A 23172-nucleotide genomic window follows, 5' to 3' on the forward strand; every position below is an offset into this window, starting at 1 on the left:
AATATCTTCATCTTTGTCCAGAATAGCTTCAGCATGGGCTTGACCAATTGTTTTAACTATTCCATTAAATTCTGTCCGGCATTGTTTATATTCGCTTTTGATCTTTGAAATCTCTTTTTGGTTATCGTGAATTTTGGCTCTTACTAATAAATAATAATAAACACAAATAAGTCGTTGCAATGAAGTAAAATTATTAAAAAATTATTAACAAAAACTTACCGTTTATTGGAAATGTACTGAAATCGTATTGCTGCAATGCTATAGACTTGGTGCAATCCTTAAATCTCGTTTAGATCGATTCTAGTTATCCCGTTAGATTCCCTTTTTTAGATAAGGCTTTATGAGCATAATCTCGACTCATTGGACTCCCAATGTCAGTCAAAAGTCCAATATCAGTGATTCTTGGGCTGAATTTAGAATCAATTTCAATTGCATTAAATACTCTTTCCACTAACCTCCATCTTGTTGCATGTTATCTTTGTTTTATTGTTCAATATTAATTTAGTCCATTTTAGAATTATCTCCAACTAAACATTAAACTTGCCTTAAAGTGATCGTAATTTGACTGAATTGAACGACAGTCGAAATTGCTTGACAGAATTGAAAAAAACCATATGATAAATTGTATTGTTTATTTATTTATTTTTATTCCAAAAGTTTATTGAGATGACTGTTTTAAACAAAAATTATCTCAACTAACATTTGTGATTTTGAAGCTCGATTTTAAAGTTTTTTTCACAAAAATATAAACGGTCCAAATAGAGTCAGATAATTTCCAATCCATTGAACCTTTAGAGTGTTGATTATATGGAATGCTGACTAATTCAAAACATAAAAGATGATCACTGAGTTTCCTTGTTCTTAAAAGAACTCATCAAGTAGTTCATTTGCTCAGGCTGAGCGGTTAACTTTTTAAAAATTTCAATAAGCTTTTCATTTGAAATTGAATCGCGTTGTGGCAACAAGGCTTCAATAACACTGGCTTCTAGTCTCTTGCGTCCATTGATTGTAGTTGTGGTTGCTGGTGGCGCCAGATTGAATCCACCACCGGTGTTACCCAAAAACATGGAGTAAAGAAGAATCATCAAAGGTAATCCAATAAAACCAATGGCTAAAGATATCATAAAGCCAACAACCAATGTTTCGATGCCACCATTGAAAGGAGCAAAAGTGGTTCCATATGTACCATAACCAGAACTGAACCATTGACGAGGATCACGATCATAATTATAATAAGGATAAGGTACATTGCTGGCCGTTAAATTGGCAGCGGCTGGTTTAACTCCATCAGCATTAACACAAAGATTAGTAAAACTTAACCACAAACAGATGAAAACAAAAAGACATTGTCCTGTGAAAACGAGGGTGAAATGAACAATTTACATTTAAAGTAACTCTTAAATGAACGCGTTTAAGCTTTACTCTTACCCAAGCTTTGAAAATTACCAGAAGTCAATGTTATCACTTGTTGTTAGGTGAATCCAATGGCACAGTAAAGTCGAAAAATATACCATTGAATTCCAGATTCAATATTGTTAGCTTCTGTTTGTACTTTTTGCAACTTTTTTCTTGGAATGCGCATTCACTTTAGTACCTCTTGTACGGGACTTCACTTGTTTAATATCTTTCTCAGTGCTTATTTCCACATTCTCCGTGCGATATAATTCTTTATCCTTTTTAAGTTTATTTTTCTCTTTTTGTAAAACACTTTCCAATAATTTGCATTCATTAAGCTTTTCCTGATATTCTTTGTTGGTTTTATCTTTTCGTTTTATACTTAGCATGCTAAAAATTTCTCGCCGTCGTTTAGGCGTTTTCGTCCTTTCCAATTGCTTTTTGAGATCCAATAACTTTAATCGATAGATTTCTTCTAATAATAATAATTCTGCTCTGGACTGTGGAAGGACAATAATTGTTAAATTAGTTCAGAAATTATTATTTCACAGAAGATTTACTTACCTTGACTCTTTTGTCTCGTTGTTTAATCAATTCATCAACAATGTCTTCTTCATCTTCCCGTGAAATAGCTTCAGCACGGGCTTGACCATTGGTTGCAACCATTCCATTTAATTCTGTCCGGCATTGTTCCAATTCGTTTTTGATCTTTGAGATCTCTTTTTGGTTATGCTGAATTTTAGCTCTTAACTATTAATAATATTAAATGAGAAAAACACAAACACTTGTTTATAATGGAGAAGAATTTTTGAAACAAAAACTCACCTTTTTATTAGAGAGAAAATTTAACATATTTAAAAACATATTAGTATATTAAAATTTTAAATATTAAAAATATAAAAATATAAATAAAAATTAAATCAGAAATATTAGATATAATCAGCAGAGTGACGAGAAAAGAAGAAAATAAAGGTTAAATAACAGGAAAAGGAAACAATTACAAGAATCGCATCAAAATATGACGTATTCACCGTAGCGCAATTGCAGAAGGGCTTGAACATAACCAAACATAGCCAAACAAATTCGCGTGGCTGAAATTTTATTGACTTGGTGCGATCCTTAAATCTCGTTTAGATCGATTCTAGTTATCCCGTTAGATTCCCTTCTTTAGATAAGGCTTCACGAGCATAATCTCGACTCATTTGACTCACAATATCAGTCTAATGTCCAATGTCAGTGACTTTTGGACGGAATTTTGGATCAATTTCAATTTCATTACAGACTTATTCCACTAATCTATCTTTGTCGCATGTTATCTTTGGTTTATTGTCCAATATTCATTTAGTCCATTTTAGAATTATTTCACCTAATTAACATTAAACTTGCCTTTAAATGGTCGTAATTTGACTCGATTGAACGACAGTCGCATTGTCTGACAAAATTGTAATCAATTATATGATAAATTGTATTATTTATTTATTTATTTTCATTCCAAAAGTTTATTGAGATGACTGTTTTAAACAAAAATTATCTCAACGCACATTTGTCATTTTAAAGCTCGTTTTTTTCACAAAAATATAAACTTTTCAAATGGAGTCAGATAATTTCCAATCCATTGAACCTTTTGAGTGTTGATTATATGCAATGCTGACTAATGCAATTCAAAACATCAAAGATGATCACTGAGTTTCCTTGTTCTTAAAGAACCTCATCAAGTAGTTCATTTGCTCAGGCTGAGCGGTTAACTTTTTAAAAATTTCAATAAGCTTTTCATTTGAAATTGAATCAAGTTGTGGCAACAAGGCTTCAATAACACTGGCTTCTCGTCTCTTGCGTCCATTGATTGTAGTTGTGGTTGCTGGTGGAGCCAGATTGAATCCACCACCGGTGTTACCCAAAAACATGGAGTAAAGAAGAATCATCAAAGGTAATCCAATAAAACCAATGGCTAAAGATATCATAAAACCAACAACCAATGTTTCAATTCCACCATTGAAAGGAGCAAAAGTGGTTCCATATGTACCATAACCAGAACTGAACCATTGGCGAGGATCACGATCATAATTATAATAAGGATAAGGTACATTACTGGCCGTTAAATTGGCAGCGGCTGGTTTAACTCCATCAGCATTAGCAGGACAATTAGTAAAACTTAACCACAAACAGATGAAAACAAAAAGACATTGTCCTGTGAAAACGAGGGTGAAATGAACAATTTACATTTAAAGTAACTCTTAAATGAACGCGTTTAAGCTTTACTCTTACCTAAGCTTTGAAAATTACCAGAATTCATTATCACTTATTTTAGGTGAATCCAGTGGCACAGTAAAGTCAAAAAATAAACAAAATACACTTAATATACTAATTTATTGGCGTATTGGCTGGTGGTGATGATATTACTCGTTGACAACCTTTAATAACAACGTACACTTGGAAAGTGAATACTCTTGATGGTCCAACATTACCATTTTATACTCGAAATTGTGTGTACGGATTCCGATTGTTCATCACTAAATTGTTTACTTTTCTATTAAAGCACCATGATACAATTTTCCATTCCAATATGGATTGTTCTCGGTTCCAAGGCGATGATTTATATCAATATGGAGACTAAACCGTTAAGAAAACCTACTTTCATCTAATTTTCACTCTTTTTTTGTTTTCACCTTTTCGTTATTGTTCAGCTCATCCAGTATTTACATTCACATGATTGTTCCTTTCATTTCTTTATATTATCATTATCATTTCAACCAGATTATCCATTTTTCTCAAAATAGTCTCTTATTGTTGTCCATCAAATCCGTAATGTTTCTTGTATTCAATATCAATATTATGGAAAAGTGACTTTTCAGAATACCTTTTGTTCGGCCGTTTTAATGAATCAACAGAATCAACATTAAATTAATACATAAATGAGGAGATAAATGACTTTTAATTAAACCTATTGATCCATGTTAACAATCAACAAGAATACACTCTTGGATAGTTTTACTTCTTCTCCTTATTGTTTTGTCCTCTCTTGCAGGGTTAGTTTAACTTGAAATGCTTCAATTCAATTCTAATTACTGCTGTTTTCAATCTAAATTAACTTTTAATTTTCTATTAATATCTACTTTCAACTAAAACTAGCGATACTTGATTGTTGTAATTACTGTTGTTTCCTATGACAATCAATCAATTTAATTTTCAAAAAGCGAGCCAAAAACATAAAAGCTTATTTACAGCTGATAACAGCTTTAGATTAAAAATTTTCAAGAGTGATTTCAATTGTGTTTTGTTACTTTGTTTAATTCATTTTCTCATGTAATTGAATCGCTAATTCAATAAACATAATTTTAACATGATTACATCTTCATAAATCTGTTTACAACAGTGTAAAATGTTTTTTTCCTGATTATCATCATTATCTTTTCGAGTTTCGTCTTCCATTTTCATGTCTTCATCTCTACATCAAATCAACATCACTTTATACCAAATTGTTCCTTTCTCTTTCTCTCTCTCTTCTTCATCTTTTCATCCTCCCTGGTGTCTGTCAAAATTTCCCTTAGGCCATGTCACTTGAAATCTTTAGTGTCAACCGTATAAAGATCAAATCTTCATCCATTTCCAATTTTTTGGCCATCTTCTCGCTTCACCAAACTTCAAGTTGAACCAGCTTTGATCCAAATGATGATAATTTTTATGGACTTGTCCTTTTCATATTATATTATCTTGTTTGTCGGATAATCATTAAAAAAACTCATCATCTGTTTTTTTAATATCTTGACATTTCAATATGATGATCTAATAATATTTTTCCTGACTGGTTCAACACTAATGTCATTTTACACATTAGAGTAACAGTAGAGTAAGTACACAAAGAGTCTATTTTCATATTTTGATATTGAAGATAATTTTGTGTTTTTTTACTCTTTCAGGATCAGTCGATAAACCAGTTTTTAAGCTCAAATAATTACATTTATCACCATTTACATCGCTATTGTCCTTTTGTTGGATAGGGAAATGAGGTAGCGCTAAGTAACGTCTACAACGGACAGAAATGGATTTTATCTTATTAAAGGAGTTTGGAGACAAATCACAGTTTTATTTGCAGTTGAAAGGATCATTTGAAATTGATCATGTTGAAGACGATGATAATCATGATGATTATGGTTAAGCAAAGAAAGGACCTATTTCTTCTCTACCGTCAACAAGAAGATGTAAACTGAAAAGGCATGAAAATAACTTTTCCTCTCAATCTTCAAGAAAATACCTTTTTTTTCTTCCTCTTCAAGTGATACCTTAAGCCATGACGAAGACTCATATCAAATGATTGTGACAAACAAATCATTCACTTAAATCCGGCAATTTATTTATCTGACTTAAACATTTTGCATGCACTTTCATGATGATGAGCATTCTCATCATGAAAGTGTATAAGATGAAGAAGATAATCTCAAGCATAATTTTTATTCTATCAATCTGTATTTTTTTTGAAATCAAGAGGCACATCAATTTCAATTTTATTTCATTATTATTACTTAACCATTAATCTTTTCGTTAAAGTACTTATCACTGCTTACTTTGTGTCATCGCCATTATTACATAGGAATCAAGTTTACTGAATATCTTTGGTTATTAGGATTGATTTTTATCGTAAATTATCAACAATTTAAATCATACCTGGTAAGCTTTAAATATTTCAATGTCATTAAATTGTAAATTGTGATTATTGCTATTAAACAGATTAAGTTGCTTTCTTGTGCAGATCAAGATTCATCAACTGATACAAAATCAATAGACATTCATTTTTTCGGTTAACCTTGTAAAGATTGAAATTTTTTGTGTCAAATTAATTAATCATTACCATCAGTGTATGGCTTAGCAATTACATTTCAATTCAGACACTTGATCGTTCTTATCAAATTGAGTTGCGACTCTTTAACCATGTAACTATTCAATTAACTTATCATTTAAAGGTACAATTTGTTGTAACATTTACGCACTCTTCATCTCAAAAGGTTACATTAATAGCTACAAGTTGATCATGATAACACAATGAAATTGCAATTAGTTTGCGATGAAAAATGGAAAGATTAATCTGTTGAAGAGACTAATTTAAATATGATGGATTGCTGGTGATGTTGATGAAACAAATTTCCGTATTTAATTAATTATTAGTAACATGTTGATATCCAACTGCGTGAATGGGTCGTGATGAGGAATGCAATGAAAGAAGCTCCTTAACCACAGACATTGATTGAAAAATGAGGAAACAAAGCAAATGATTGTAAGTTGGCTTTGAAATTTGATTAACTTTGAAAGAAAGTTGAAAGAGTTATTATTCAATAATATTATGAATTAGCATAAATGATTACTTTAAATAGTCACTATTTATACCAATAATTTATTAAACAGCAACCTTTATGATCTTTAACCTTGCTGGACTTGATAGCATTTTTGATGGCAGCAAACAAAGTGGATATCGCTTTGCCCTTAAGATAACTTGAGACCACCAATTGAGGGACCGAGAAACTTGATCGCTCCTTTCACTCACCCAACTCTCGTCATCTTTCATCTTCCTTAATCTTACAAGAAAAGATGATGATAATGATGATGAGGATGAGGATGAAGAAAGAAGACCACCATGAAAGAGACTATATTTGTTTTCCATCTTCTCGTCTTTCTTAGCTTGAGATACAAACTAATCATTCACTCATCACCATCATTTCCATCATCATCAAACAAGATGATATTGATAGTTGAGGTGCGTGTTTCACATTATATCAGATGATAACCATAGGCATTCAAATCGTTCTGATCAACCTTGTTAAAAGCCATGTTTCAATTTACTTGGATGTGGTTAACAGTCAGGTTTTCCTTGATACCAATCTTTTCCCATTTATTTGCACCTGTAAGGTAGAGAGAGGAAAAAAACTTTAAATTAGTGATTAAAATCATTAATCAGCTCTCTTTCTCGCTCTCTTTGTTTTTCTTCATTGTAATTGATTTAAATTACCATCTAAGTGTAGGTTAACATTGATTAACTGTTTTGAATAATTTATTGCTCATCGTGGTTGATTGTGTTCAACATTAATCTTAATAAAATTTAGATGGCAATCTTTGTTTTCCATGTAAATTGAATTAAAATTGATGCTAATAGTTGAACCAACTAGTCAGATTGAGCAAGATATTGTACCAAAGGGGTAAATCAGTAGATGACAAAACAAATTTCAAGACTTGTCTCGGTAATTGAAGATGGTCAAAGCATATAGCTTTTGTGGTAGCTCTTTGATATTGTCATTTTGTTTCATTTTACAATACTTAGGGACGTTTATAGATGATGTGAATCATGCAAATGGTTCAGATGGTTTCTGATGAATAGCCTGCATCTTTTTCCTTCATCATTATCATTTAACTACCTGTGGCTCACCAAAGAGTGATTCATTTTTATATCCATTAAAATCACAAAATACTGTTGTAATAAAAAAAGCTGGTTACTGGTTCTTTACCATCAATGATTATCTACTTGAGTAATATTTGTTAATAATACAAAAAGAGCAGCGAAACAGGAGAGAGAGACTAGTGATGAGGATGATGAGGAAAACGAGGAGAAAGATGATGATGAAGAGTAACGGGAAAAACGATTGAAGCGTGTTTAAGCTGTTTACCAATTCAATGGGAAACAAAAGGAGGAATCAATGGAAGGTGATAGACTATGAAGAAACACTAGATGGAAACAAAATATCAAACTCAAGATGACGATGATGATGATGATAAAGAAGATGGTGATGAAGATGAAGAGGATAAAAACAAATGAAGATCACACAATATAACATAAATCTTTTGGTCTTTAGCAGAAGATGAGCAAGAAGAGTAAGAAGAGAGTGAAAGGATATGAATGGCTGTTGTCTTGTTTCCAATGGGAATTGGAGGGAACACATCTAATGGCGTCTCATTCAAACAACAATTTAAACATCTTTTTCTTTGCTCTTTTTTTCATCATTTTCATCATTTCTGTTTTCCTCCTTCTCTATAATATACTGAAAATAAACCTCTAATAGACCATTCAAATTTTGTATTATTCCCCTTTGACCTTACCCATTGTGACCTTATCGATAGCAATTTGATGACACAATCACACAGAGTTGTTGTAGGTTGACTTTTTTGTTGTCCAATATTTTTCACTCCAAAAAAAGCAATCCATCAATCAACCTGAATGGGTTAAAATAATGAAATTTTATCAATTTTACACCAAATTTTTCATGTTATTGGAGCATCAGTAAAATTGTTGATTTGTAAATGTTTCGTCTGGCTCTTTTGACAATAGCTATTATCGCATTAGTCTGAATCAGGTAACACTGGCTAATGATGAGAGTAATTAAGGATGATGTTTAACACACAAAAAACAGCAACTAAAAACTGTTTCATCATTTATCTTGTTGCGTGTTTATCTGTATTAGTTTTCATTCACACTAACCCATAACACGATGCTGATAACAACAATAACAAACTGATATGTTGGGAGTGTCCAATGAAGATGATGAAGGTGAAGGTGAATATAAAAAAGGTCTGTTATACACACGATAAGCGGATTAACAAGCTTTTATTGGGAGATTAACGTAAGACGAGAGGGATTGAAAAACATATTAGCTAAACATTGACAACACACACACGCACTATTTGTAAATTATTTGAAACAAAACTAAAAACATGCGATGAGTCCAATGTTATTTAATAGCAAATAACGGTAAATATGATTAAGTCAAATCCAGTGTCCATCAGCGAGTGCTTCATTAAGGTTTCCTGTTTATTGGATAGTCTCTAGCCTTTAACATCTCTCATGGCTCTTATCATTAACAGGTTAGCTGCAAGTGAATAGAAATGATAAGAAGATTAGTAAATAGTCTATTTGTTTAGGAATAAACATGAAACAACAATTAATCAATCGTGTAAAACAATGAGATAGAAATTAGTATTTCATAGTGTTCAACTTTCTATGCAAAAATACACTTTGTACAGATGACATTATCTGCTTTTTTCATCGACAAAATATGCACTTTTAAAAGTAAATCATTAACATTGATTATTGTTGTTAACTGTCTTGGTGTTTGTCTTAGCTGTAGGTTGTTGTAACTGATAACCATGATGATGATTTGATGAAGATAAAAAAATTGTACTTTTCTCAATAGGAAGAAAAATCAAAAATGAAAACAAAAATGATAATCAATCAACAAATTACTTATTCAGTTGACTTTACATTAATCTTTGTCACATTGTTACAAAGTTAAGCATGATTGATTATTGTAATGACTTTAACCAATCATCATCATATCAACAACATGATCAAGAAACAGAAACAGTGAATATAATTAGATGCAAAGAAATGCTAAGCAAAAAATTAACCTACAAGACAAGCTAATGGGATACATGAAATGTTTGATCGCTATCTTACCTTGACTTTTTCGTTGATTGAATTAGATTATCAAATTGATTGAGTGTCTTAACGGTATCACACTATCATGAAATTCAATCATAATTTAAAATTAACAAATAATCACTATAATGTAATCAAAAATGTGGTTAAAAACGATTAAAATCTTGAAAGCAAATTGAAATTGTAAGACAAATCTCTGTCACATGACACGGCAAGTCAGGGATCATCTACTAATCTTGATCGTCAAACTAACTAAACCTTTACATTGACAAATCAAATCAGAATCATTGCTGAATCACTGAATTTACAATTTAATTTGTGACTTGAGAATCACCATTTTAACCATTGAATCATTGAATTTAATATGAAAATGGTTATCTCATGTTTTTAATGTTTTCATTTTCAATTTCATTTTTTGCTTATTTTTCTTCCATTTCCATCAACCTTGATTGTAATTAATTTATTTGTTAAGTATTAAGATCGGAGAAAAGTCTCATTAAGGATTTGAAAACTATTAGGAAAATAGCCGCAAGTCATTAGCCGTCATCATTCAATTTAACATTAGGTAACTGATTACATGAACAACGTCTCTTGAGTGTAATAATATTATTATTATGGATTGAAAGGGAATGTAAATGTTATCAAGTAATACTCATCAAGATAATCATGATATTGAGGAGGAGTAGCTATTAATTGTTGAGATACATAGTGAACATATAATATACATTGATTTATTTCAATTAACCGAGTAACCTCAAGGTTAAAGGTTAATCACATGTAAAGTAAAATGTTAGCATCTTCATCCATTGAAAAGCCTAATAAACCATCACATAAACTTGCATCGAGTCAAATCAAATTTCATTTCAACTAATTTGATGAGCATCCATCTTGAATCACAATTGTAAGGTTTACCATTAAGTCAACTGTTTCTTCATTAGTTGGACAATTAGTGGAGAAATGTAAATTATGACAATGATAACTTACCCATTTTTAGCTAATGGAGTGACCATCCATGTTTAGCAATCATTTTAAGGTAATATTGAAAAGTTAATTTTACCTCAGTCTGTCTCTGTATTTTCACCATCATCACCATCCTGTTCAAATAAATCATTTTGAAAATGGGATGTAAATTAAGAAGAAGAAAACGAAGAAATGATAAAGATGAAGATAATGATGAAGATGAAGTAGCCTTTAAAAGGTGACTTAAAGTAATATTTTATCATCACAGTAGGACACTTTTCCTGAGAATTATTACTCAAAAAAAACTGAAAATCTTTCATGAAGGCAATTCACTAAATTTTTGCCTTCAACATTTTACTTTGATGATGATTTTGATAATAATAAAAATAATAAAAAAGTAGCAATTTATTGATATACATTTTGATTTGAATTTTTGTTTTAAACAGCTGACTTCAAATAATCAGATCCAAGTTCAAATCCAAGTTCAAGTCCAAGATTGAATTTACATTTTTAAATCAAATTCCGAGTTTTGATATGACAATCCGAGTCTTTAATTTTTGTTGAATAGTTTTTCCAAAAGATGAGATTATTATAATTGCTGGCAAATCATTATCTAATTATTTAATTGTGTTGTTGACTAATTATTTAAGATACAAAAATGGCGCTCAAAATTTGATTGGACAAGGTGTTGTATTTTTTGGCGGATATTTTTTGCTTGTTCATCTTAAGTCTTTCATGATTTATTTTTGTGATTACTTAACGTTCCAATATTGGTTTTTAATTATTGTTTTAAGTGTTTTATGTGAACAAAAAGTAATTTGCCTCTGATGATGACAAGATGGTGCTTTAAGCTTGTTCAGGAAATAGGTTAATTATTTTACTAATTGTCATTGTTGATTTACTGTAAGCTTACCGGAAAGCCTAAAACAGAGTCAAGAGGAAAAACATTTTACCAATGGACCTTGCAAGTCAACATTTTTACAGTTAATTGTCATTGTAAATGTTGTTGTTAAATGTCCTCTTCCTCCTCTCTTCCTCTACTTCATGTACTGGGTTTATAATGGATGAAAATTCAATTATCATTTGATTTATGAAAATCACAACAACAACAAGATCAACGAGAAAAATGGTAAAGCACACAAACACAAAGATGAGTGGATTACAAATATGATTAACATACAGGATCAAGTGTAAGGTTAGTATTATATTTGCTTTGAAGCCTTTACTTTTTTTATGCTCATTATTAATTTATGTATTTTATATTGTGTTATTTTTATGTTGAGGCGTATGACAATGGTGATAATCTGAAGATGATACTTTTTTCATTCAACATCTCTTTCCATCTCGATGAATATGGCTACTGGAAAAATGGCAAAGCTTTTACATTTTTTGCTGTTGACTTGATTCTCTGGTTCTTTACAGTGAGACCGGCAATGCGGAGATGAGGAGGATGGCAAGGAGGATTGCTATGAGGATGCTGAGATGAGCATAATATCAAAGATAATCTAATTACTTGCCAAGAGGCAAACGCTAATGGTTTCTGTTGAACAATCTGAACCTTTTTGTGAGATTCACAAGTAATCAACTTATTCATTGTTGAAGCAAATCAATTGGTTAAATGTTGCTATTGCTTCCTTCATGTATAAAGTGGTAAATGGATGATGATAATAATCATAACAAAGACAGCATTATTTTTTTATATCAAAATTTGTTTTATCATCTTCAATGAAGACATCATTAGATTTTTAAAACATCATCATGTCTCGAAAGGACTATTTTATGCATTTAAGTGAAACATTCAGTTAAAATGGAAAAGTTTATCAGTGTCATTTTGATGCTAAACACTGTTTACAAGTTGATCGATTTTGATGGTTGCTGGTCCAAAGACTGACTTTTAATTTTCATCTAACTGTCATTGATTTTAGAAGCAATAATGATTTGGAATCTAATACAATCTTTGACTGACATATCTCATTCAATTTTCAAATCAATTTAATGTTTTGTGATGTGTGTTTTTGATGATAAAATCAAGGGAGAAAAACAAAGATGAATTGACGATGTTAATGATTATATAATATCAATAATGACAATGAAGAAGCATACAATTTAATGGTGAACAAAACATTAAATTGTATTAGCGTTTCTTTTATAATACATTTACATTTGTTGATCGATAATAATGAGTTACAGTGTTACAATTAGCATTTTTTACTTATCTTGTTTTTTCGCCTTTTTCATTTTTGATTCAATGTATAATAAGTGTTTCAGTTGATTGTTTATGATAAAAATCGACTGATTAAACAAACGGAAAAAGAGGTTAACTTTGATGTGATGAAAGTGGACATAATGATTAGTTGATCAAAAAGTAATCCAATTCATTTATCAAGGTTTACATCAGGACCAATAGTAAGGACTTTCCTCCGATTGCTGGTTCAGTTTACGGTTCCAATTTCAAATCCTTTCAGTGATAAACAAAACATGTAGCTCTTGGACAAATGCTGATGAGAGTTTTGTCCAACTTACAATCGTCCTCGTCATTATAATTAGTAAACTGTTGTTATCTGTTACCGTGCAAGGTTTTGTAAAAAAAGATTTACAATTTATCAAAAGATCTTGGATTGGTTAAAAGCTCTCGAGTTAGACGCCATGTTTGCTTGGCTGCCGTCTCCAAGTGACTAGAGATGAACATGAAGATAAAAATGAGAAAAAAAAGGAACAGATTATTTAAAGAAAATTCAACAATCAAAGTTAATTACAAAACAGACACAAGATAACAATTTTACAAAAATCAGTGATCCTTATTGATGAAAACAAGACCAAAACAAGATGCAAACTCAAGCTGAAAATATTTAGCTTTTGAGTGAAACAATGAAATACTCAAAGATTAACCATGAATTTAAAAAATAAAATTCAATAACCCAAATTGTGAGACAGAAAAATTGATTTCTCAAAAGTCTCCTTTAAAAAAACGAATGCCAACAACAATTTGATTTTTATGAAATCGGTGTGATCTAATAATTTGATTATTGATTTGATTGAAATTGTGATAAAAGGATATTTTTTTCATGATTCAATCAACTCACAATTTTCAAGTCTCTTCAAGTAGGAAGATGAATAGAGATACTTTAAGCAGGAAAAGAAGGAGGTTTGTTGAAGATGTTTCAAGAGGATGAGGATGAGGATGAAGAAAGTAGGAGGAGGAAAAGGTGGAGTATATTTACAATAATATTTACGCGAAGCTTACGCAGAATCGTCTTGATTTATCACTGAATTATTATAATAATAATCATCATAATCATTCATTGGGTGTGACATGATAGTTTAATCAACTCAACAAACTTAAATTTTTTCAACTTGCACCCAACATCGATATAAAATGAAAGATCAATTGTGAAAAATGTAAACATCTAAATTGCTATTGATTATGGCTATAAGCTTTTCAATTGATGTACACTGTTTATGTTGACCATTTAGATGATTTAATATGAAAGTGTTGTTATTAACACAATATACTAATAGATGGTCATTTGGTTTCTATTTTATTGTTCATTAAACTAATGGAAATTAACATTGTTACCATTTGCTTTTATTATTAATTGTAAATGAGTTTAGGGAATTGTTGACTACTTATTCAACATTTTAGGTTACAATTGATTGTTTTTGTCTTAAACAACACAAACCATTAACCTTTTAACCATTTAATTTGACTGTTTGGGTGTTGATAATGGTCATGTTTGTTCAGAGTTCAACCATGAAATGTTGCTCTTCTTCAAATATTACATTCATATAATAATGATAAGATGGCAAAACAAAAACTGTTGGTTTGTCATGCTTGTAATTGAGTTTTTAAATGAATTGCTATGGAGTTACTTTTGAAACTTATGGAATCTAAATTAGGATTTGATATTTATTATCATTATAAATGTTTCACAGTAAATTCAGTCTTATAGGTTCATGATTATCAGATGGTCAGGAAGGATCAAGACGAAGAGGATGAAAAGGCAAGGATCATCAAATAAGATTGTAGTGAGTGCAAATAGCTGCAAGAAAATAATGATTTCCAGAAAAAATAGAGTCTAGATGTTGGTTAACAATTCGTGAATTGTTTTACTGAGGATTGATCAGAGTTAATTAATTTGATTTAAGGAAATTGTTAGCTTTTTTGCTCTTCAGTCAATTATTTGGAAAGGATTGAAAGTTATTGAAGTTGAATGCGTTTTTTGCTGGTTCAGTTTTCTCAATCATTTTCCAATCATTTTCGTATCAAATTTATATCAACACTTGAAAATGATTTAAATTGGGAATTAAATATCTTAGATCATATTTTGTTTGCCCATTTTAACTGACCTAGTCTAGTTTGTCTGTTTTTGCACAAATAGTAACTATTATGTTACTGCTTTTATACATTAAATAGATGATTATGGTTGAATGGTTGAGGTAAAATGTTGGCTGCTTTTAACATTGCTATTGTGTTTTTTTGGGTATTGTTATCATTATCATTATTTTTACTAGTATCAACATTGAAAACGGTAATCAGTTAACCGAAACAATGTCCAACTCTCATAGTGTAAGAGTAGTTATAATAATGACAAGGAACCTGTCAAATGGGAAAAATAAAGCAGAAACAAATCAATGTAAAAGCATATCAAAAGTAAATTAGAATGGTGTAAACATATAATTTAGAAAATAGTTTTGTAACTTATCACTCCATGCTTTTTTTGCTTTTCAGTGATAGTGATTGTCTATACGACTGCCACTCTTCCATTCAATCAACAGTGAAAACAAACTCTTTAAACGATCAATTATTAGAATCAACAATTAAGAATCAATTTTAAGACAAAAAATGAATCTAAAATGCACAGCTTCAAATCCAATATGGTTAAGTGATAAGTGTGTGAGTTCTGGGGTTTCTTGAGTTCTTGGATCATCTTGTAATTATTAATATTAGATTTCTTATCTTGTGAAGGTTTAGGCTTGATTTGGTCAGCTTTGGTTATGATTATGGCTCACCTTGCGGACTTTGCTTTGAAAAGGTCAAGGTTGGGTAGGAAATAGTGTGGACATCGACGACACTGTAAACATGAAATTAATTGTAATAAGATTCCGTTGATTCTATCACCTATGGAAGATTCTGTCCATTCACTATCCAGTGGATGTTTCTCACATTCATAAAGAACGAGGCTTTTCAAATGATAAGATGTTATTGGTTGACCAGGTAAGTCGAGATGGCGATCCCTCAATGTCTTTAAGATTGATAAACACTTCTTACGACAGCCACCCTGGAAATCAGAAATAAAAAAGTTCATTAGTAAATTGTATAAGTGGTCAAATTTTGAGCTAGATTATGACACTCTTAATTGATATCTTTTTGTTTGCTTGACAATTCATACCCATTTGTTAATTATAAATACATACATAATTACTTTGAGTTTTTTTCTGGTTATGACAGTGTATCTATTGGTTACTGGGATAATTATTTATTGCCATTATTAGAAGAATCTGATCTTGAATATTGCTCTAGCAATTGGTTTAACTGATTAAACATTCAAGTCGCGATTAAAGCGAGTTTTACAGAGACACAAGATGAGTTTAAATTGATCATACATGATATCAATTGGGGTTGTTAGCTTAACGGTCATCGTATAAGGAGGTGAAATGGAAAGGGAAAGGTGTATCAAATGGGGTGGAGAGGAAGGAGGAAAATTCAACCCAACTTTTAACTGTTGATTAATTAGTTGATTAACAAACCTGTAATAATCGATTTTCAGCTTCAACAAAACTCAAAACCCAAGCATCACCTTCCATTGAGCTTTGTTTACCCTGTTAATTGAAGAAACCTTAATTAGTAAACATCGATAATAACACTTCTACTGAATCTAATAATATTGACCAAAATTATCTTACCTGAAGTGTTACACATTCTTTACTGAGTAAATCAAATCCTTCAGTTTTAATTTCAGCAACAACACTTTGAGGTGGCCAAGAACAGTCAGGCAAAGGCCAATGAGCAGCTGAACGAGGCCAAAGGCCTTGACAGCGAAAAGCTATGAAACAAAACGATACAATATTTAGTAAAGAGTTGAGGAAATAGAACAGAAAAAATAGATTAAATTGAACAAATTTTAACATACCTGGAGTAATTTGAACAATATAACGTTCTCTAATTCGTAATTTAACTTCACTAGTGTCTGCAATCATTTTAACCATATCTCGATAGGTACTTTTATCACAAGCTTGAGCTACCTAAAATCATAGAATGGTCAAAAAAAGTAAAACAAAAAAAAAATCGATAAACAAAAAGCCCTTATAAAAAAGTCCAAAAATCAGTCAATGTACACAGCGTAAGATTACATGGTTGAAACAGCTGATTGTTTGGAGGTAAAAAGTGAGGGAAGTGGCGCTTATTATAATTAGTTAACCATCATCAAACGTTTTAAAGCAATGATTATTGATTAGAGCTGAACCATTATCAATTACAATATTAAATTTTGTGTTCATTAATCAAAATACCAGTTCAACTGTTAAACAACTATTAATCTAATTATCTATTTGATGTATCCTTGGACACTTGGTTGCTATGCATTACAAAAATTATTAATATCTTTTCCCTTTTTCTGGTCAAACAAAATGGATGACCACAGCTATTAAGGTAAGTCTCAATAAATTTCATAGAATTATAAAACAAAGAATTGATTGTAAGCAATTAAAATCAATAATACCGATTAAAAGCCAAAAGTTGACCAAGAAATGTACACAACAAGGTTTCAAATGTAAAGCTATTTGTATACAACCCCTTGCAAAGATGCATAAAAATGTCTGGTTAAGTTAACAATTTACTAATTTTTCTCTGTTAAATATTCGGCTTGGACTCTGGAAATTGTAGAAATATAATTAAAAATTTCAATACTCACCAGTGTTTGAAATCTTGAGCGTATTTTCCTCGCAGAAAGGTAACCACTGGCGGTTATAAATTCAATCCACAGTGACATTGATCTTTTCCTACCATCAGAAAGCTGAACAAAAATTGAGATGCAAAAAGTAAATCATTTACCAACATTAATATTTGATTGATTTAGACTGCAATCAATAAGTAAGTTGGGTTACCATTTTCACTGTCTAATCAAATTATCAACGTCTCATAATTAATGTATACTTTAATCGTACAGTTAAATAGTGAAATGAATAAATAATGTTTCAGCCAATAACAAATTATTTCCTTCCATGCAATCATCCATTTAACATGAAAATTTAATCATCTCAAAATTGACTTTCCGATAACTCTATTCTGAATACAGTTAAACATTGACGGTCAACAATTAAAGTCAACAACAATCATTATTAGACCAGGTAATTTGTATCTTAAATTAGATGAAAAACATTCACTAAACATGAAAAGTATCAACACAAGGCAAACAATTGATCTGAATAGTGTTTACCCATTTCTGGAAACAATTTGTTTATCATTTATCTATCAAGTTTACCGATTATCATCAACAACAACAGCACACAAAAAACCAACAATTGTATCATAATAACATCAATTGACAGTTACACGTGTGTTTATCGCGTGTCAATAAGGCCTTAAGGGGATTCAAGTGGGTAAAATGGTTGATAATACAATTCAATGTTGCCTTGTGTTCATTATTGTTCATTTTGCTCATTCTATTACAATTTGTCATGTTTATTATCAAACATTTTTTCCTCATTTTTATTTAAAAATACAATATAACGATCAAAAAACTGAACCTTATTAAATTACAAATTAGATTGTTGAAAGAAGCAAAAATTTTGGGTTTCTGTTTCTTCCAATCAACTCAAGATTGGATTGAAAGGCTTGTCCAAACAGATGAAACCAAAAGGTTAGCTTACCTTAAGTACAGCACATCCAGGTAGGGAACCATCATCTACAAAATTAAATACTCCCATTTGATTTAAATATAATATAACTTCAAATTCATTTGGTGATATAACTTCCAAACCTGGAGTCAGATGGGAAAGGATAAAATTTAAGGAAAGATTAGCAAAAATTGATTTTACTTTTGATCCATTTTCATTTCAATCAACTCTTTTTTAGTCATTTACCGCAATTAAACATTACAATTGTTTGACTCTGGTTAATTGTATTGTTAATGGTTAGTTGTGTTGATCTCAATAAGGTTTTTTAAGATTTGCTTTGCTATTGTTTAAAGATATATTTTGGGTTAAATTGGGTTTTGACTCTTCATTTTAAGGTTTGATATCAGAACGAGATTAGACTTTCATTGAACTGGATTGATACGATTTTATGGTTGAAATTAAATTGATCATTTTGTCTGGGAAAATATACATTTCTCACAGAATCATATTTATCAAATTCAATCATGATAATCCCATGTCACTCGACTCTCAATTATGATTGGAAAGTTGAATAATTGGCAAGCAAAATCAATGATTTTCTGGTTCAATTATATGCTTATTAAGAAGACAATTTAGAGCTATCATTAAACTGACTTTACACTTGATAAACCAGTTGACTGATAGTTTAATGTATCAATCAATTTGTTACAGTTAATGGAAGCATAAAAGTTGACATTTTTACGCTCTTGAAATTAATCATAACCATTAAATTGTTGAATCAAATTGTTTGAATGAAATTAAGCACAGATTAACCATTGAATACATTTGTACCGCTGAGAAAATGAAACAAATATTTCAAGAGTTGATTGAGATGCAAAAAGATGGATCAAAAATGGGTTTTAAAGAGGAAAATTTGTATTAATTGTAACAATTAACCTTTGAGTTGTGTTAAGGGTCGGTCATTTTCATAAAATCCATTACATTCACTTAAACTAGAGATGAATCTTGGCTCTTGTACTTCAACCTCCTTCAAAACATCTTGAACAATCTTAACAATCTCTCTAATTGTTTTGGCAATTTGTCCTCTTCGATAATTAACTCTATCAGTACAATATCTATTTAGATGATACAATAATTTAGGGGTTCCATAGGGTGTAACATCAGGTGGAACTAACATGTTGCAAATTGTCACAATTTAGACAATTTGAAGAGAAAACTCACAAAATGAAACAAAAATGGTAAAATTGGAGGCTTATCCAGTTGGATTATTGGCCGATTATAGTTGACTATTGATCAATTGATTATTAATAACACTTATTAAGCTCCATTATTGCACACATAGTTAAATAATGATGATTGTTGTTACTTAAATTGTTCACTTATTGGTTGGTTAATCTTCACCAATTCAACATAATTCATAATTTTGCTTCTCTTGCTTCCTCAGTTTCCAAGATGTTTCCTTCAAAACACTGGACCAGAATTTTACCCAACAAATGGATTCCTATACGAGTTGGCTGATGATAAACAGATGAGGTTAAAGATGGAACTGAAAATTCATATTTCCTGGTTATTCATTTGAAATTAATTTTGGCAACAAATTTATAAATTAAACAAGATGATGATCAATTAAAAAAACAGTGTTTACACTTTTCTTTGATGGTAAGTATTGAAGCAAAATGAAAATGTTGAACAAAAATGAATCTGAAAATAAATCAAAGTTGAATCCAGGTTATCATTTGATAAACACAATATTAATTGAGAAGAGCAATTATCCTTTGCATAATCAAGTTAATTATCAAGTTAATGGTTAGACTTGTATAAATATATGTAACAATTAATCGCTGTTGGTTGTAATGATCACAGTTTTTGTTTGGGTTTTCACTGATCACCTTTGACCATTGCTGTAGACATTGATTATAACAGCAACAGCAATCAAAATGATTATGATGATGATTGTTAGGATGGCGATGATGATAAAAATGATGATTATGATGAAATATTTGATTTAATTGATTGTCACTTGTAACTAATAAAATAATAATATTAATATTAAGAGAGTATCAAAAGAAGAAGAAGACAGTATTTAGTCAATGTGAATGTTTAAGTTTGAAAGGACAATACAGAAACACATGCAGAAAAATAATGATAATGTTAATGATAATGATGATAATGATGATGATTATGATGATGAGACTAATCTTTTCTTCTCTCTATTTCAGATTCTTTCAGATGAAGATAATCGCTGGAGCAATCTCAATGAATGGAAAGACCGCCTTGAAGATGAATCCATAACCAATGGCCAAAGTTAAACACGCCTGTAAACAAAGCCTACAACAGCCTGAAGCACCAGCCTGATTCACTTACACTGACGCCTTTCTTGGTCTCTCACCGTCTCTTACTTTACCATCTTCACCATGTTCATGTTTACCCTGGCAATGATCATCTTTGGATGATGATTCTGCTCTTCCTCAGAGATTCAGTATAGATTGAGGTTGTGAGCTCTTCAACCTTTTTCCTGCATTCACTTTCAACCATTGATTTTTAATGTCTTTTCAAGAGCTTTTCTTACTCAGGATTTATTAACATTGCGCTGATTATTATTAGTCGTACTAGTGTTATTATTATTATTAGAGATAGTATTTTATATTTTTTTTGGTCGTATGTTTACATTGGGAAAGACTGTGAAAGCTATATTACCTGTCAGGCCTGAAAAAACGCGTCATTCATTGATTTTGATTAAATCTGATGACATTAGAATGTTTACTTCAATGTTCAACCTTTTAACTTCAAATCAATCCCCATCAAATAATGTAATTGAATCAACATTTAATTTGACATTGATCAAAGATTGTTGGTACCTTTATGTATGTACAAAAAATATATTACTAATGTAATTTAACAAATTGTAATGCACATCTATTTCATAATCAATTTTCAGACTTTCACTCTCAATTTCAATTTCGTGTGATAATTTAATGATCATTGTGTTTCTTTTGTTACTCCAACAACTAAAATCAAACAATTGTAATATCGTAACTGTACAATTGATTTTGTTGTACACTTAACTCATTGATATTGGATCAGCTGAGAGTCTTGTTTCGCTGTTGGCATTATATTATTATAATCATTTGAATATCAGATAAGCTTCTCTGTCACATTGTATTAGCATCTCCAGAGTGTAGATTAGTACTGAATGATTGGAAATAGACAAGAAATTCAACAATATTTGGATTATGTTTTCAATATGATGCACATATGTTGATAATGGCGATAAAAGCTTAAGGGAGTGAAACCATCTTTTTGGCCTTTTTTGGATCTCTTAATGGGCCACACAGAGTTTCAAGAGTTGAAATGAACATTCCCTTTAATGAGGTAAACAGATATTGCTAAATCACAACCATTGATCCATAATTTTGGCCAATTAAGCAATAAATGAAACAATGAATGGCCAACGTGAACCGGTTCACCTTTTTGTGAATAAATTTGAAAAGCCTTGTTATTGTTCAATCTGATCTGGTTTTAACTTTGTTTCACATTTTTGCTGATGATTATCACTAGATTCTGGTGATATTCAGTCATCTGTATAAGAATGAAGAAGATAAAGAAAAAAAAGAAAAGAGAAAAGAAGATAAAATGATTATAAGACCATTTTGAATCATATTTTTGGGGTTTAAAAGCTGGATGTTTAGTCTTACCATTTTTTTGTATACAATTTTAATAGGTTGTCTTTTTTACGCATATGATTGATAATGCTCTAGAAGAGACTAATGAAGAAAGAGGAAGATGAAGATGAGGATGAGGATGAGGATGGTAAGATAGAGTATGATGAAGAGGAGGAGGTGAGGTAAGGAGGTTTGTGAAACACTCTATCGATCCCTATCAATGTTACCAGTATATATGTTTTTAAGGTTCAATGAATTTCAATGGTAAAAAGGTTTAGCTTTTTTCCTCTTTTATCTTTTATCTTTAGCTTTTGCAAATGGCAAATAAATCGGCCCACAATGACATCTATTATGACTCGACAGGGTAAGACATTATCTTAATAATGTAGATAACATGTTGGTTGTTCAGTCACAACTGAATTTACTTGAATTTCACAGTCAACTAATTAGATTTAAAAGATGGACTCGGCAGCAAATTTTCAATGGAAATCACTAAAACGTTATTTTTCTTTAAAATTTCAATAGTTGATAGGATTCAAACCTTATATGAATTTTTCTATCCTTAATACTTGTACTTATCTAATGATCAAATGAAAGTTGAAACATTTGATGGTTTTTCGTGAATTTTCAGAACTTCAGTAACAGTAAGAAACAATAGATGGCAGCAGCACCGCATCGATTAATAAATTGATTGAATCGAAAACTCTATTTTTGAGAATCGATCATAAAATGAAAACAAATTCATTCATATCATAATGAATATTGAATATTATTGCTCCCTTTGATTGTTACCAATTTATATTTGGAATTGAGTCATAACTTTGATCGGAATTTCATTCAAAACTAAATCATCTTCAGTGCAAAATTCTGTGTTTTATTGGAAAAATCTTAAATGGTAAAATA

General features: G+C 30.6%; 4 protein-coding genes and 6 long non-coding RNA genes across 11 annotated transcripts; 3 read left to right on the plus strand and 7 right to left on the minus strand.

The window, feature by feature from the left end:
* Window positions 1-842: 842 nt before the first annotated feature.
* LOC149093621 (uncharacterized) lies at window positions 843-1514 on the minus strand. The gene is made up of 2 exons (XM_089269380.1): window positions 1466-1514; window positions 843-1351 (listed from the first exon to the last, which is right to left on the minus strand). Exons 1-2 carry the CDS (start codon window positions 1512-1514, stop codon window positions 843-845), a joined length of 558 nt encoding a protein of 185 aa, XP_089125506.1.
* LOC149093622 (uncharacterized) lies at window positions 1210-2147 on the minus strand. The gene is made up of 3 exons (XM_089269694.1): window positions 1960-2147; window positions 1429-1895; window positions 1210-1351 (listed from the first exon to the last, which is right to left on the minus strand). The coding sequence occupies exons 1-2, from the start codon at window positions 2059-2061 to the stop codon at window positions 1536-1538; spliced, it is 462 nt and encodes a 153-aa protein (XP_089125820.1). The 5' UTR covers window positions 2062-2147; the 3' UTR covers window positions 1210-1351; window positions 1429-1535.
* Window positions 2148-2957: 810 nt separating this feature from the next.
* LOC112539165 (uncharacterized) lies at window positions 2958-3810 on the minus strand. Its single transcript, XM_025161450.2, has 2 exons — window positions 3661-3810; window positions 2958-3583 (listed from the first exon to the last, which is right to left on the minus strand). Exons 1-2 carry the CDS (start codon window positions 3686-3688, stop codon window positions 3075-3077), a joined length of 537 nt encoding a protein of 178 aa, XP_025017218.1. The 5' UTR covers window positions 3689-3810; the 3' UTR covers window positions 2958-3074.
* An 833-nt stretch (window positions 3811-4643) lies between these two features.
* On the plus strand, window positions 4644-6168 carry LOC107365280 (uncharacterized). 2 transcript variants are annotated; one of them, XR_003082812.2, is made up of 2 exons: window positions 4644-5231; window positions 5313-6168. It is a non-coding gene; the product is annotated as an uncharacterized LOC107365280 (long non-coding RNA). The 2 variants fall into 2 exon arrangements; XR_016200170.1 differs by having other exon boundaries at window positions 4644-5242; window positions 5313-5632.
* Window positions 6169-6518: 350 nt separating this feature from the next.
* Window positions 6519-8238, minus strand: LOC149093623 (uncharacterized). Its single transcript, XR_016200169.1, has 2 exons — window positions 7394-8238; window positions 6519-7286 (listed from the first exon to the last, which is right to left on the minus strand). It is a non-coding gene; the product is annotated as an uncharacterized LOC149093623 (long non-coding RNA).
* A 723-nt stretch (window positions 8239-8961) lies between these two features.
* LOC107365279 (uncharacterized) lies at window positions 8962-10004 on the minus strand. Its single transcript, XR_001569392.3, has 2 exons — window positions 9830-10004; window positions 8962-9242 (listed from the first exon to the last, which is right to left on the minus strand). It is a non-coding gene; the product is annotated as an uncharacterized LOC107365279 (long non-coding RNA).
* Window positions 10005-11506: 1502 nt separating this feature from the next.
* Window positions 11507-12745, plus strand: LOC107365278 (uncharacterized). Its single transcript, XR_001569391.3, has 2 exons — window positions 11507-11966; window positions 12055-12745. It is a non-coding gene; the product is annotated as an uncharacterized LOC107365278 (long non-coding RNA).
* A 73-nt stretch (window positions 12746-12818) lies between these two features.
* Window positions 12819-20056, minus strand: LOC107365277 (protein mab-21-like 2). Its single transcript, XM_015932763.3, has 8 exons — window positions 19544-20056; window positions 18641-18750; window positions 17683-17784; window positions 16903-17014; window positions 16676-16815; window positions 16520-16591; window positions 15782-16050; window positions 12819-13446 (listed from the first exon to the last, which is right to left on the minus strand). The coding sequence occupies exons 1-8, from the start codon at window positions 19782-19784 to the stop codon at window positions 13365-13367; spliced, it is 1128 nt and encodes a 375-aa protein (XP_015788249.1). The 5' UTR covers window positions 19785-20056; the 3' UTR covers window positions 12819-13364.
* Window positions 17153-21583, plus strand: LOC149093624 (uncharacterized). Its single transcript, XR_016200171.1, has 3 exons — window positions 17153-17420; window positions 20052-20266; window positions 20827-21583. It is a non-coding gene; the product is annotated as an uncharacterized LOC149093624 (long non-coding RNA).
* LOC107365323 (uncharacterized) lies at window positions 21414-22898 on the minus strand. Its single transcript, XR_001569413.3, has 2 exons — window positions 22303-22898; window positions 21414-22186 (listed from the first exon to the last, which is right to left on the minus strand). It is a non-coding gene; the product is annotated as an uncharacterized LOC107365323 (long non-coding RNA).
* Window positions 22899-23172: the final 274 nt, after the last annotated feature.

Source organism: Tetranychus urticae, chromosome 3 (assembly GCF_039701765.1).
Source record: "Tetranychus urticae isolate SD_2017Ah chromosome 3, NJAU_TeUrti_SD_1.0, whole genome shotgun sequence".
Lineage (NCBI taxonomy): Eukaryota > Metazoa > Arthropoda > Arachnida > Trombidiformes > Tetranychidae > Tetranychus > Tetranychus urticae.

Coding starts and splice junctions, on each gene's coding strand:
- LOC149093621 (XM_089269380.1), bottom strand. CDS start 1,514: ATGGTATATTTTTCGACTTTACTGTGCCATTGGATTCACCTAACAACA. Junction 1,352..1,465: donor TTGGATTCACCTAACAACAA/GTGATAACATTG, acceptor TCGTTTTCACAG/GACAATGTCTTTTTGTTTTC.
- LOC149093622 (XM_089269694.1), bottom strand. CDS start 2,061: ATGGTTGCAACCAATGGTCAAGCCCGTGCTGAAGCTATTTCACGGGAA. Junction 1,896..1,959: donor AACGAGACAAAAGAGTCAAG/GTAAGTAAATCT, acceptor GTCCTTCCACAG/TCCAGAGCAGAATTATTATT.
- LOC112539165 (XM_025161450.2), bottom strand. CDS start 3,688: ATGAATTCTGGTAATTTTCAAAGCTTAG. Junction 3,584..3,660: donor TGGTAATTTTCAAAGCTTAG/GTAAGAGTAAAG, acceptor TCGTTTTCACAG/GACAATGTCTTTTTGTTTTC.
- LOC107365277 (XM_015932763.3), bottom strand. CDS start 19,784: ATGTTAGTTCCACCTGATGTTACACCCTATGGAACCCCTAAATTATTG. Junction 17,785..18,640: donor CTGGATGTGCTGTACTTAAG/GTAAGCTAACCT, acceptor ATTTTTGTTCAG/CTTTCTGATGGTAGGAAAAG. Junction 17,015..17,682: donor GCTCAAGATTTCAAACACTG/GTGAGTATTGAA, acceptor CTATGATTTTAG/GTAGCTCAAGCTTGTGATAA.